The sequence below is a fragment of the Hyaena hyaena genome, unplaced genomic scaffold (assembly GCF_003009895.1).
Source record: "Hyaena hyaena isolate Hyena2069 unplaced genomic scaffold, ASM300989v1 scaffold_1692, whole genome shotgun sequence".
Lineage (NCBI taxonomy): Eukaryota > Metazoa > Chordata > Mammalia > Carnivora > Hyaenidae > Hyaena > Hyaena hyaena.
The window spans coordinates 71901-85026 of NW_024082328.1; the positions used below are offsets into that span (position 1 = coordinate 71901).

Consider the following 13126-nt stretch of genomic DNA (forward strand, 5'->3'; position numbering starts at 1 on the left):
GGGTCCTGCCAGTGAGCAGCCCCGAGGTCAGCACCCAAGGGCGGGCCTGGGCTGTGGGTCACTGACCTAGCCCCGTGGCGTGAGGGTGCACGACAGCCAGGCACAACGCAGCCCCCACGCCGGCGTCCACGACATTGCCCCCGGCGACAAGCAGCTCTCGGCCCAGGCGGGAGCAGGTGGCTGTGGTAAGAGGAGACCGTCAGGGGCCGGGTGGGGGGTGGGGGCGTGTTTGCAGGCAGGGGCGGGGCCCAGGTGGGGTGGGGCGTGTTTACAGGCGGGGGCGGGGCCGGGTGGGGATGGGGGCGTGTTTGCAGGCGGGGGCGGGGCCCAGGCGGCCTTGGGGCTCAGCGGCCGGCTGGCCTGCGGGCAGCGCAGCCGGGTGGGCTGACCCCTCCCCGCACCAGGTGTACAAGTCCCGGAAGATCGGCCGCATCCTGGCTGTGGATCGCTTGTGCCTGGGCGTGCGTCCTGGCGAGTGCTTTGGCCTCCTAGGCGTGAACGGTGCGGGCAAGACCAGCACCTTCAAGATGCTGACGGGCGACGAGAGCACGACGGGGGGCGAGGCCTTTGTCAACGGGCACAGGTGCGGGCGGCCGGGCGGCCGGGCGGGCGGGCGGGCGGCCGCGGCGGCCGGTGCTGACGGCGCTGTGTCCCCAGCGTGCTCAAGGAGCTGCTCCAGGTGCAGCAGAGCCTGGGCTACTGCCCGCAGTTCGACGCCCTGTTCGACGAGCTCACGGCCCGGGAGCACCTGCAGCTGTACACGCGACTCCGCGGCATTCCTTGGAAGGACGAGGCCCGGGTGAGGGTCGCCCGGGTGAGGGTCGCCCGGGGCGGGGGCGGGGGCGGGCCTGACGCACGTTCTCGCGCCAGGTGGTGAAGTGGGCCCTGGAGAAGCTGGAGCTGAGCAAGTGCGCGGACAAGCCGGCGGGCACCTACAGCGGGGGCAACAAGCGGAAGCTGTCCACAGCCATCGCGCTCATCGGGTACCCCGCCTTCATCTTCCTGGTGAGCCGGGGCGGGAGGCGGCCCCGCGGGCCGGGTGGGGTGGGCGGGCCGCAGCCGCTGAGCCTGGCGCCGCCCGCCCCCAGGATGAGCCGACCACCGGCATGGACCCCAAGGCCCGGCGCTTCCTCTGGAACCTCATCCTCGACCTCATCAAGACGGGGCGCTCGGTGGTGCTGACGTCACACAGGTGCGCCCTGCCCTCCCCCCACTCCCGCGCTCGCCCCCACTCCCGCGCACGTGGCGCGCCCCGGGGGCCCTGGTGCCAGCCTGTGCGTCCCCGCCCGCAGCATGGAGGAGTGCGAGGCGCTGTGCACGCGGCTCGCCATCATGGTGAACGGGCGCCTGCGCTGTCTGGGCAGCATCCAGCACCTGAAGAACCGGTGAGCCTAGCCGAGCGGAGCCGAGCGAGCGGCTTGCGGGCGCGTGGGGGGTGGGGGCGGGCGGGCCTGGGGGCTCGGGGCCACAGGCCTGTCCCGCAGGTTCGGAGATGGATACATGATCACCGTGCGGACCAAGAGCAGCCAGAACGTGAAAGACGTGGTGCGATTCTTCAACCGCAACTTTCCAGAGGCTGTGCTTAAGGTGGGCGGGGCCCCAGGGGCGGGGCTCGGGGGCGCGCTGAGCGGCCTCTGATCCCCGTGTCCCCCCAGGAGCGTCACCACACGAAGGTGCAGTACCAGCTCCAGTCGGAGCACATCTCGCTGGCCCAGGTGTTCAGCAAGATGGAGCAGGTGGTGGGCGTCCTGGGCATCGAGGACTACTCGGTCAGCCAGACCACCCTGGACAACGTGAGTGCCCCAGGTCAGCGGCATCTGGCCGCCCGGCCCAGCCCCCCCCCCTGCTCACCCACCCACCCCCACCCACCAGGTGTTCGTGAACTTCGCCAAGAAGCAGAGCGACAACCTGGAGCAGCAGGAGACAGAGCCCCCCTCGGCCCTGCGGTCTCCCCTGGGCCGCCTGCTCAGCCTGTTCCGGGCCCGGCCTGCCCCCACCGAGCTGCGGGCGCTAGTGGCTGACGAGCCTGAGGATCTGGACACAGAGGACGAGGGCCTCATCAGCTTCGAGGAGGAGCGGGTGAGCCGAGCCTGTAGGGTCAGGGCGCCAGGCAGCCCAGAGGCCTCAGGCTCTGCATAAGGATGGCGGTGGGGAGGAGTGGCCCAGGCCTCCTGCCGGCCCGAGCTCAAGGGGACAGAGGGACCCGTCGGAAGCTTAGGACTTGGGTAGACATGGGAGGCCCGGGCACAGGTGGATACAGACTCAATGCGGACCCCGAGACATGCTGGAGGCCTTGAGGGATTTCAGAGGCGGGCAGAACAGAGGTGGGGTGTGGGGAGCAGAGCGTGGGGACACAGGAGCCACCAGATTTGGTGGCCACTGAGGGGGGACTCATGGGAGACAGAGGTGGGGGATCCCATCCCAGGCCGGCGGGTGCGTGGGGTAGCAGACCCCTCCCCAAGCCCCGCCCTCCTACTTACAGGCCCAGCTCTCCTTCAACACGGACACACTCTGCTGACCACCAGGCGCTGGCTCAAGGACATGCAGTGGGGACAGAAGTCAGGAGGTGGCCGAGGCCCCACCCTGTGCCCCCCAGTGCCCGCCCATGAGGCCCTGGAGTGGGGGCCACTCAAGCCCTCACCTGTCCTCAGCCCTGTCTGAGGCCACTGCGCTGCCCTCCCCTGATTGTGCCAAAGGTTGGCCTGGCCCTGGGCCGCACACGCCCTCACCCTGCTCTGCCTTAAAGCCTTGGGGTCTGGCCGACCCCTGGCCTCTGCCCCTGTCCAGCTCTGCCCACCACCCCCAGGGCCACCAGGTGCCACCAGACTGTCTGCTGGCCAGGCCTGACCTCCTGAATGGCCTTTCTCTGACACCCAATACTGATGGGCCGACCTGGGGCGGAGGATGGGGGCTGGGTTAGGTCCCGCCCCTGGGCCCTTATTTATTTTGCTTTAGGAAGAGGTTCCCTCATCCTGCTGTCATTTGGGGAGGCCCCCACCCGAGGGAAGCGGTGGGCTTGGGCCAGGGAGGGGCTGCCTCAAGGGGGTGGCCCGGGTAGCAGGAATGGAGAAGCTGGCCCCACTGGCCAGGTGAGGGGCAGATCCCCTCCCCAACCCCTCCAGCTGCCATTGCTCTCTCCCACCCAGCTTGGCCCCCTGCACACCCACCCACCCGGGAGCCAGACCTGTACATAGCGCACAGATGTTTGTTTTAAATAAATAAACAAAAAAGCCAGTGCAAGCCTGCGTGTGAAGAGTGGGGCGCTGGGGTGAACATGGGCGCTCTTGAGGCCAATATGGCCCCTGCCCCAGAGGCACATCTGCAGTGTCCGGGAGCACTGGGCCCAGGGGGAGGGGGAGGTGGCCGGTTAGCCTGGAGAAGGGGGCGGGCCCCTTATCCTTCTAAATAGCTGTTGCTACAGATGAGGAGACTGAGGCAGGGGCTGTCCATCACCCCTGCCCACCATCATAGCCCAGGCTGCCTGCCTGAAGGAGGCAGGGCCTGAATGGGCTTCTCTGTGCCGCCGGTGCCCACCCTGCGGGCCTGTGCTCCCTGCCGGCTTCTCCTAGACCCCTGGGCCCAGTGCCCGCTTGGCGTCCGTGGGTGGTGTGTGCAGGGCTGTGTCCCCCTCATCCAGGATGTGGGAGAGCTTTCAGGAGGAGATGACCTCTAGGCTGAGACCAAAGTCTAGGGGGGGGCGTGTGCAAAGGTTGGGGGCAGCGTGGAGGCTCCCGGGAACTGCGGGGTTCAGTGGCAATGGTGCCTGGAGACCGTGCAGCCACAAGGAAGGATCCAGAGCCCGCACCTCTCAAGCTTGGCCACGGTCAAGGTCTAGGAGCCTGGAAGGGACACAGAAGATCCCGCAGGAGGATGGAGGGCCGCGTGAACAGCTTGTTTCCCAAAACTTTTTACCCCCAGGGGTGGCTGCACAATGTCGACTTTCTAATTATTTCATCCTTTCTGCATTTATTAGCTGGCCTTTTGTTTAAAGATTTCCACTTTTAGAAATACACCATTGTGGATTCGTCGTTTTTTTTAAAAAATCACGTTATCTTCGTTGCTGTCCTCTTAAAACTTTTTTTCAAATTTATTTTGAGAGACGGAGTACACACAAGCAGGCGAGGGGCAGAGGGAGAGAGAGAGGAAGAGAGAGGGAGAGGGAGGGAGAGTCCCAAGCAGGCTCTGTGCTGTCAGCACAGAGCCCGACACGGAGCCGCGACATCATGACTTGAGCCGAAATCAAGTCAGACACTCAACCGACTGAGCCACCCGGTGCCCCATCAGTATTTTAAACGTACGTAGTATTTACTGTTTTCACCATTTATAAGTGTACAATTCTACTGCCATCTTTTTTGTGCTCAAACCGCCCCAGATGTGGCCGGTGGGAACTCCTCCGTGGGGGCTTCTGTGTCCTTTTGACTCGTCCTGGACAGTTTTTGGAGCACTTCCTGCTACAATTTCCAGGCCTGCTTTTTACCTCCCTGACCCACGTCTGGATTCAGCAGTTTTCCAAGGAGCCCTGGTTCCTCTGGGCGGATGGTGTTTGGAGCCCCCATCTGGACTCCGGCCGTGCTCACTGCTCCCTGGCTCTCTCGGCGGGCAGAGCTGCTGCTCGGACCCCAGTGCTGCCCGGCCCCCCCCCACCCCCAACAAGCCTGTTAAGATGTCACCAGGAAGGGCGCAGAGAGGGCCCGGGAGAGAAGCGTCTCTCACGTGTCGTCAGGCCGGGCAGCTCCTGGGGCCGTGGGCCGAGAACGCTGCCCAGGAGGGAAGCGGAGGGAGGGAGAGGACAGCAGGCCCGCGGGCCCTGCAGGGGCCGCTCCGTGGATGCAGCGGCGGGTGGCAGAGGGCTTGTTCAGGGTCCAGTAGCTGGTGGGGCAGTTAGGGTTGGTGCCCATGAGCTTCTGGTCCCATTTATTTAAAAACATTTACTAGAGGGGCGCCTGGGGGGCTCAGTCGGTTAAGCGTCCCACTTCCGCTCAGGTCATGATCTCACGGTTCATGGGTTCGAGCCCCGCGTCGGGCCCTGTGCTGACAGCTCAGAGCCTGGAGCGGCTTCAGCTTCTGTGTCTCCCTCGCTCTCTGCCCCTCCCCCACTCGTGCTCTGTCTCTCTGTGTCAAAAATAAACTATAAAAATTTTTAAAAAACCATTTACTATGAAGTCATGGTAGGAAATTCAAATGTGTTGGAGGACATCCTCTTGGCTTTTCTCAGGACGCTTGGGGCACAGACTCGGAGTGACACACCGATGCCTGGTGCTTTTCAGTTTGCCAGGTCTTTCTCTCGCTGGTCTCGCTTTGCTGGAGCTGCCATGAATTCCCACAAAACGAGCGGCCAGAAGCAACAGAAATCTATCCCCTTGCAGTCTGGAGACCAGCAGCCCAAGGTCACCGTGTGGGCAGGGCTGGTCCCCTCTAGCGAGGGTGTGGCCCTAGCTCCCCGAGCTGCCCCTCCCACCCCTTCCCCCACTGCCGGGGTTTTCCTGAACAGCTTGGTGTTCCTTGGCTTGAAGAAGCCAAGGCTGCCCCCTGCGTCTTCACGTGGCGCCCCGTCCACAGGGTCTGTGTCCAAATTTCCCCCGGTACAAGGACAGTCATATTGGGGCAGGGCCCACCGTGATGACCTTATTTTACTTTGATGACCTCTGTAAAGAGTCTGCCTCCTAATGGGGTGCCTGGGTGGCTCAGCCAGCTGTGTCCAACTTCGGCTCAGGTCATAATCTCGCAGTGACAAGTTCGAGCCCCGCGTCGGGCTCTGTGCTGACAGCTCAGGGCCTGGAGCTGCTTCAGATTCTGTGTCTGCCTCTCTCTGCTCCTCCCCCACTCGCTCTCTGTCTCAACGATAAAATATAAACTTTAAAAAAAAATTTTAAACAGGGGCGCCTGGGTGGCTTAGTCGGTTAAGCGTCCGACTCTCGCTTAGGTCATGATCTCGCGGTTCGTGGGTTCGAGCCCCGCGTCGGGCTCTGTGCTGACTGCCAGCTCAGAGCCTGGAGCCTGTTTCAGAGTCTGTGACTCCCTCTCTCTCTGACCCTCCCCTGCTCACGCTGTCTCTCTCTCTCTCCTAGAAATAAATAAAACATTAAAAAAAAATTTTTAAAAAAATTTTAAACAGAAGTCTGTCTCCTAATGAGGTGTCATTCTGAGGTGCTGGGGCTAGGACTGTCACGGTGCCCCAGGGCCACAGTTCAGCCGCAGCACCACCAAAGCTCCGCCCGCAGACCCCCCTCCGCCCTCTCCTGCGAACAAACCAAGACTCTCCCATGGAAAGGGGCTTGCATCACAGGGACAGCACGGATCTGTCTACACATCCCTTGTGCCCACAAGGATGCCTGCGGGCCGATGCCCAGTGTTGCCCGCTGACGGGGCCACCTGGGCGATGCCGAGAACACAGTTCCCATGTTTCTGCCATTGCAGCCGCGAGCCAGGCCCCCTCCTAGTGTGCTTGCAGCCGGTGCGAGGCCTCCCGGCCCCCACACCTCCTGCTGGGGCTCACGTCGCCTTGTTTCTGCACCTGGCTGTCCGTCAGGCTCCCCTTTTGTCTTATGAATGGGGGAGGGTATTTTCACAGGCCCAGAGATCGGCACGGGGCATCTGAACACAATGCAGGTGTGGGGGGCCCCGGGCCCTTCTCTGGGGCTGTGGTTTGTGTGGCATCGAGGCAGGAAGTGAGCCCCCACCCCCACGATGTGGAGCAGCTGGAACACTAGTGCTTGGACTCGAAGCCAGGCCCCGGCGGGGAGCCAAGCGCCCAGCCCCGGTGTCAGGCCAGCACCTGGGTGGCGTCTGGGGATCCTGAACAGTGTGGGGGTCCCAGAAAGGGCCAGCGGGCTGCAGGCCCTGGGGGAGGGGGCCCTGGAGTGGCGGGCACCACCTGGGACTTCCCACCACCCAGAGGGCGCGGGCCACCCTGACCAGGGCGGAGAAGGCTGGGGGGTGGGGGTCGTGTGCACAACGTCCCCTAGATTTTTCCTTCCAGCCGAGGGCTGGCTGGCAGCAGCATGGGTCAGGAGGTTGTGGCTTCTAACCCTTCCCTCGGTGCTTCTTTTTAAAGGTTAAGGACGAAAGATGCCTGCGTGGAGCCAATCGGGAAGGGCAGGGGTGTGGGCTTGGCCGCGAGGAGCCACCGGCGCCGGCCGGCAGCACGTCCGGAATGTGGGCGGGCCTGGAGGCGGGGCTCCACCTGACGAGCACAGGGGTGGCGGGCGTCCCTTCCAAGGAGGAGGCTTAACGCTCTGGTAACGCTCTGGTGGGCAGACAGGGAAACGGGGGCTGGGGCCAAGCTGCTCATTTCTCCTACCCACCCCAGAAAGCCGGGGGCCCCTGACAGACAACGGGGTGTGCGCCGCAGGGCTGGGGGGCTCATGGCAGGAGTGATCCCCACCCAGGGCTGCCCTCTCCGCGGGCCGGCACCCTTCTCTCCCTGCCTCCCGGCCATTGTTCTCGGCGTCCGCCCCACACACACCCTCGGATCCTCAGGTCCCCAGCACCGCCAGCCCCGAGCATGCAGCGCCCCCACAGTCACACCCCCGGTGGCCCCGACAGCCTCCTCCACCCGCCACCTGCGTAGGTGACTGCCAGGGCGGGCCCTGGGCCTGGGAGGGCGGGGCGCGCTGGAGCCTTAAAGGGCCCTCCAGACCCCACCCTGCCAGGGCCACTGCAGCTCCTCGTCATGGCGGAGACGGCCAAGCTGCAGCTGTTTGTTAAGGTGCTTCGGGCTGGGAGAGGGGTGTGCCGTGCGGGGCGCTCTTTCCAGGGCGGGCGGAGGGTCTCCAAGGCAGCATGTGCGCCCTGTCCTCTGCGCTGGGCTCGGGCAGCCCTACAGAGGCTGAGCGAAGAGGGAGCAGGGCTGGGGAAGGGCCCAGTGCGCCGCCTCCAGGGACATGGGGTGCTGACCCCCAGCCCGGGCTCCTGGACCCAGCTAAGCCCTCCCCGGGGGAGGAGCCCCTCGGTGGGGACCCGCCAATCAGGCAGGTAGCGGCCAAGGCCCAAGTGGAGCTTGAGGTCAGTGAGGCGGGAGAGGCTGGGCCGGGCAGCCCTGTTGATGGTCACATCACTGCCCAGATCTGGGACCCCTGCGCAGGGCTGCGAGGCCCTGGCCTCTTCCCCACTGTCGGGGGGTGGGACAGTGAGTGTGCTGGCACCCAGTGTCCAGGCCGACAGGGTGAATCACTCAGAAAACAGCTCACTCGGCCCACCCCACCCTGGGCCGGCCTGTGGGACCTGGAGACCAGCAGCCTGGCCTCTGCCCAGGCTTTGAAGATAAGGCTTGAGGGGCCAGACTCCAGAGCTAGGGTCCCAGCCCTATGCCCGTCTCCCAGGGACCACACCGAGGGCTCTCACCCACCACCTGGAGCCCTGGATCGTCCCGGCTCTCGGCAGTGGGAGGCAGGGTCCCCTTTGGCAGGATCCTTAGGTCTGTCTCTTCCTGGCACCCTCTACCCCACACGCCCCAGGCCAGCGAGGATGGCGAGAGCGTGGGACACTGCCCTTCTTGTCAGCGGCTCTTCATGGTCCTGCTCCTCAAGGGCGTGCCCTTCACCCTCACCACCGTGGACACCCGCAGGTGAGCCCCTTGCCCCCCCGGGACCACCGCCTGGTCGCTGGCCCTTCTGACCAGTAGCTTCCCCACCTGCCTCACGCCCACAGGTCCCCGGATGTGCTTAAGGACTTCGCTCCCGGCTCGCAGCTGCCCATCCTTCTCCACGACGGCGAGGCCAAAACGGACACACTGCAGATCGAGGAGTTTCTGGAGGAGACGCTGGGGCCTCCCGAGTGAGGGCCCGGCCTGGCGGGAGGGGCGAAGACGGGGCCCCAGGGAGGATGCTCCCAGGACAGAGCCGGGGAAGGACGCTGAGAGGGCCCGGCTCGAGGCTCTGACCAGAGATTCTCTACTTCCCCGCAGATTCCCCAGCCTGGCGCCCCGCTACAGGGAGTCCGCCACGGCCGGGAACGACGTCTTTCACAGGTTCTCCGCCTTCATCAAGAACCCGGTACCCACGCAGGACGACGGTGAGGAGGGTGGGGGCGGCGGCGGGGCTGGGGGAGAGCGGGCCCAGGCCGGGCCTCACCGCGCCGCCTCCTCCCCCAGCCCTGTACCAGCTGCTGCTGCGCGCGCTCACCCGGCTGGACCGCTACCTGCGCTTGCCGCTGGAGCACGAGCTGGTGCGGGAACCGCAGCTTCGAGAGTCGCGCCGCCGCTTCCTGGACGGCGACCAGCTCACGCTGGCTGACTGCGGGCTGCTGCCCAAGCTGCACATCGTGGACGTGAGTCCCGGGGCGGGGCGGGGGGCGCGCTCTGCCCAAGTTCACACCGTGGACGTGAGTCCCGGGGCGGGGCGGGGGGCGCGCCCTCCACAGGGCCCTGACCGCGGCGCGCCCCTCGCCCGCAGACGGTGTGCGCGCACTTCCGCGGAGCGCCCATACCCTCCGAGCTGCGCGGCGTCCGCCGCTACCTGGACAGCGCGCTGCAGGTGAAGGAGTTCAAGTACACGTGTCCACACAGCGCTGAGATCCTAGCGGCCTACCGGACCGCCGTGCGCCCTCGCTAGACGCCGCCGCCGCCGCCCTCTATCGCCATGCCCTGCCCCTCTTCTACAGCCCTATAAACGCATCTCTGCCCCAGCATGTCCTGACATCTGAGGGACCCGAGGGCCCCCGACTTCTGCCACCCACAAACACCCCCCATGGAACACTCGGTCCCCACCACACCTAGAACCCAGTGGGCGGCTCCGCTCCACTCACCCTGTCAGGGGCTGCGGGGACTAGACTGGGCTCCCAAACCAGTCAGGCCAGGGTGGGGCTGCAGGGTGGCCAAGGAGGGTGGGGACCGGACCAACCTGGGCACCTAGAGGCGCCAGGCCGGTGGGAGGGGCCGGCCCACATTCCTCAGCCCTGCCCCACGTGGCGGCCCCGCCCTCCAGCTTCCACAGGACCTGCTGTGCACCCCGTGTGGCACACCAGGGGCCGTGCCTGTCGGGTGGGGTGGGTCTGGGAGAGCGAGGAGTGTGCCCGGAGCCGCCGGCAACACAGTTCCAGCCTGAGGAGCCCTCACCTGCCTTCCAGGCCCTCTCGGCTCCTGCACCGGCCGGGCAGGGGCAGCTGGGTGAGCCCAGAGAGGGTCCCCCTCCCCCAAAGGGCGGAGGGGCCCATCTGCTTCCACACTGTGGCCCCTCCCCCCGGCCAGCCCCCAGAAGCCGGAGCGTGGCGTTTCCTCCACCTGAGGAAGCATTTATTTCGAGGGGAAGGGGTCTGCGGAGAAGGCCGCTTCCTGTCTGGAGGCAAGGCAGGCGGGTGGGGGCCGTGGGCTCTCAGGGGCTGTCCCCACCTCAGGGGCAGACTCCTGGCGGGGTCACACTTTGTTCTGCGCCTTCAGGGGCTGTCAAAGTCTACACCACTGGCTGGCTTCTTACTGAGGGAGAAGAGGAAGAGATGCTGTGATTTTACGGAGGGAGGGTCAGGGGTCCAGGGCCTGGCCCAGGAGGGAGGGGCAGGGGGTGAGTACCTCTTGCAGCCAGGGTTGATGAGGGACTCTCCTGGACACCGCCTCCTGACCCCAAGGCCAGGGCCACCTCTCTGAGGGTCTGGGTCTGAGGGAAACAGGACGGGACGGGGCTCCTGAGCCAGCAGGATTCTGGGGCCACGACCCCCTCTCCAGGCACCGCCTGTCTCTGGGGCCTGACTCTGGTTCTGGGGAAGATGGGCTGTGGAAGGAGCCAGAGCACAGCCCCCACCAAGGTCCCAGGTGACAGGCCTCACCTGGTAAGAAGAGCTGAGGCCCCGCCAGACAAGGGCTCTTCTTGGGCTTGGCGGCTGTCACCTGCAGGGCTGGGGAAGAAAGCCAGGAATGGAGGCACGGGCAGGGGGACCCTAGTGAAGAATCGGGGTTCCCAGTCCCCACCCCACCTGCCAGCTGCCTCTTCAAGGTGCACACTTGCTCTGCCAGGCTCAGTGTCAGTGTCTGCAACCTGGAGGCTGCCTCTGGGCCCGGCACCTTGGAGAGCTCAAAGTCCAGGGGCCCCGGTCCCCCCAACAGGGTTAGGGTTGCTCTGCCCTCCTGCAGGGCGAAGGTCACCGCTTGCTGCTCGCAGGCTGCCCTGGAAAAGGAGAGGTGCTGAGCGCGCTGTCCAGCTCCACACCCACCCTCCTTCCCCGCTGAGGGGCTCACCTGAACCGGGGGGTGATATCCTCAGCCGCACCCAGGCCCAAACGGGCTTTCTGCGGGACACAGGGTCCGGTCACCAGCTGCCCAAGACTCTGGACCCACCCCACAGCTGCCTGGGCCACCCGGGACCCTGGGCCAATCCTAGGGCTACAGTTACAAGGCTGGGGGAAGGGTGTCCAGAGCCCCCCACCCCACCCCCACCGGGGAATCCCAGACCGCCCCCTTCGGCCCCATAAGGTGGCGTCCCGGGGGCTTCCAGGCCTGCCCAGGAGCCCCGCTACCCACGAGGGCCGCCTGGCCGTCCGCCGTGAAGCAGGTGCTCCAAAGCTCCGCGGCGTCCGTCACACTGTGGGGGGAGGGGCTGTCAGGCGGAGCGGCCCGCAGACCTGTCGGCGCCCCCAGCGCCCCGCCCCTCGCCACTCACTAGAGGTTGAAGCCGCCGCAGCCTCCGACCTCGCTTCCCTCCCCCTCGCAGTAGCACACGAAGCGCGGGGGCCCAGGGCCCGGCGGCAGCGTGCAGAGAGGCGGCGACAGCGGCGGCGGCGGCACCATGACACCGCGGCCCCGCAGGAACGTCACCAGGGCGAGCGCGGCTGCGAGCCCACAGCGCCTGCGCGGGAGGACGGTTCCGGAGCCGGGGGCGGGGCCCGGGGCGGGGCCCTGGGTGGGGCGGGCGGGGCGGGGCCCGGGGCGAGGCGGGCGGGGCGGGGCTCGGGCCTGGGGGGCCCACGCGCGGGCCTGGTCTGAGCGCGGTCCCCGCGTCCCCGTGGAGGTCCGCGCGCCTTCCTCCCGCTGCGCGCCCGCCGCCGCCGAGTCCAGGGTTTCCTGCCCCGCCGCTTCGCCCCCTGCTGGGCCCCCCGGCCTCGTCCTGCCGCCCGCACCTGCTGTCGCCCTTCCCGAGGCTTCCCACGTGGTCTTCGGACCCCGAACCGCCAGCAGGTCAGGACGCGAACGTGGGTCGAGTGTGGCGGCCAGTGCGGGAGGCCGTCGCTCACTCCCCGCCCCCTGCGCCGCCCGGTGCCCCAGGCCTTGAGCACTTTGCCTAACGGACAAGGTCTCTGGTCGCGGGAGCTTGTGAATCTAATGGCTTCGACAGACAATAAAGGAAACCTCGGGGGGCGCCTCGCGCGGTTGGAGCTGCGACCCCGGGACTCGAGGGACGGTGGTGCGCGCCAGGACGCGGGGCCCGGGCAGCGGGGCGCCCGCCGAGGCCACCGAACGGCTCTGCTCAAGGCTTCGCCAGAGGGCCAGGGTGGCCACAGGGCGGCGGCGGCGGCGGGGAGGGCAGATGCTGGGTGTGCAGGCGGTGCTGGTGTTACCCTCCGCTGCCCAAGCCCAGTCTGGCCCTCCCTTCGGAGCCTCTGTCCCCTTCTGACCCTCGTGCTTCCTTCAGGTCTTCAGTCAAGGCTGGCTCCTCAGGGAGGCCTTCCCCAGTCGCCTGACATGAAGTGTCGACAGCCCGCTCACTACCTCCGGTCCTCTCTGTTTGCTTTCCAGACCTGTCACTAGATAAAGTACCTTCTGGCCACTAACTGGCAGCCCCTGAGACAGACCCAGCCGCCCCGCCTCCTGCGTTTCTGCCCCGGCGCGGGTCCCAGGGACTAACTTCCTTCCAGCCAGGACTCGCGTGATGGGCTGTCCCTTCTTTCTCTTTGACTCGCTCCCATGACATGTGGCCCAGGACCAGGCCTGGCAACAACTAGTGAACGGGCTGCCATGCAGACCCCCTCCTGGGGGTCTAGTGAAGGGGTCCTGGCTGCGCCGTCTGGGGAGAACACAGCCCTGGCCTGTGGCTTGACCTTGGCCTCGTGCAAAGTGTCGGGCCGGAGGACCCAGATCACCCGGGACCAGAATCCTGACCCTCAGACCCTGGGGGATAATACATGCTGGTTGTGTCCAGCCTGGGAATTTGGGGGTACTCTGTTATCAGCAGGAGGTAACTAGTGCATTTGTTCATCCTGT

General features: G+C 66.2%; 3 protein-coding genes across 5 annotated transcripts in view; 2 read left to right on the forward strand and 1 right to left on the reverse strand.

The window, feature by feature from the left end:
- ABCA2 (ATP binding cassette subfamily A member 2) overlaps nucleotides 1–4012 on the forward strand; it is a 21381-nt gene extending 17369 nt beyond the window's left edge. For all 3 annotated transcript variants that reach the window (XM_039224624.1, XM_039224626.1, XM_039224625.1), the window contains 9 exons: nucleotides 405–583; nucleotides 658–799; nucleotides 871–1005; nucleotides 1089–1192; nucleotides 1293–1385; nucleotides 1485–1587; nucleotides 1656–1793; nucleotides 1873–2079; nucleotides 2483–4012. In XM_039224624.1, coding sequence (XP_039080555.1) covers nucleotides 405–583; nucleotides 658–799; nucleotides 871–1005; nucleotides 1089–1192; nucleotides 1293–1385; nucleotides 1485–1587; nucleotides 1656–1793; nucleotides 1873–2079; nucleotides 2483–2518 — 1137 coding nt within the window. In that variant the 3' untranslated portion in view covers nucleotides 2519–4012. The remainder of the gene's footprint in view (nucleotides 1–404; nucleotides 584–657; nucleotides 800–870; nucleotides 1006–1088; nucleotides 1193–1292; nucleotides 1386–1484; nucleotides 1588–1655; nucleotides 1794–1872; nucleotides 2080–2482) is intronic.
- Nucleotides 4013–7672: 3660 nt separating this feature from the next.
- CLIC3 (chloride intracellular channel 3) lies at nucleotides 7673–9624 on the forward strand. Its single transcript, XM_039224641.1, has 6 exons — nucleotides 7673–7708; nucleotides 8457–8566; nucleotides 8650–8775; nucleotides 8906–9012; nucleotides 9092–9267; nucleotides 9393–9624. Exons 1-6 carry the CDS (start codon nucleotides 7673–7675, stop codon nucleotides 9549–9551), a joined length of 714 nt encoding a protein of 237 aa, XP_039080572.1. The 3' UTR covers nucleotides 9552–9624.
- A 580-nt stretch (nucleotides 9625–10204) lies between these two features.
- On the reverse strand, nucleotides 10205–11797 carry PAXX (PAXX non-homologous end joining factor). Its single transcript, XM_039224643.1, has 7 exons — nucleotides 11589–11797; nucleotides 11450–11510; nucleotides 11168–11217; nucleotides 10906–11096; nucleotides 10759–10827; nucleotides 10505–10589; nucleotides 10205–10411 (listed from the first exon to the last, which is right to left on the reverse strand). The coding sequence occupies exons 1-7, from the start codon at nucleotides 11714–11716 to the stop codon at nucleotides 10372–10374; spliced, it is 624 nt and encodes a 207-aa protein (XP_039080574.1). The 5' UTR covers nucleotides 11717–11797; the 3' UTR covers nucleotides 10205–10371.
- Between the last annotated feature and the right edge of the window lie 1329 nt (nucleotides 11798–13126).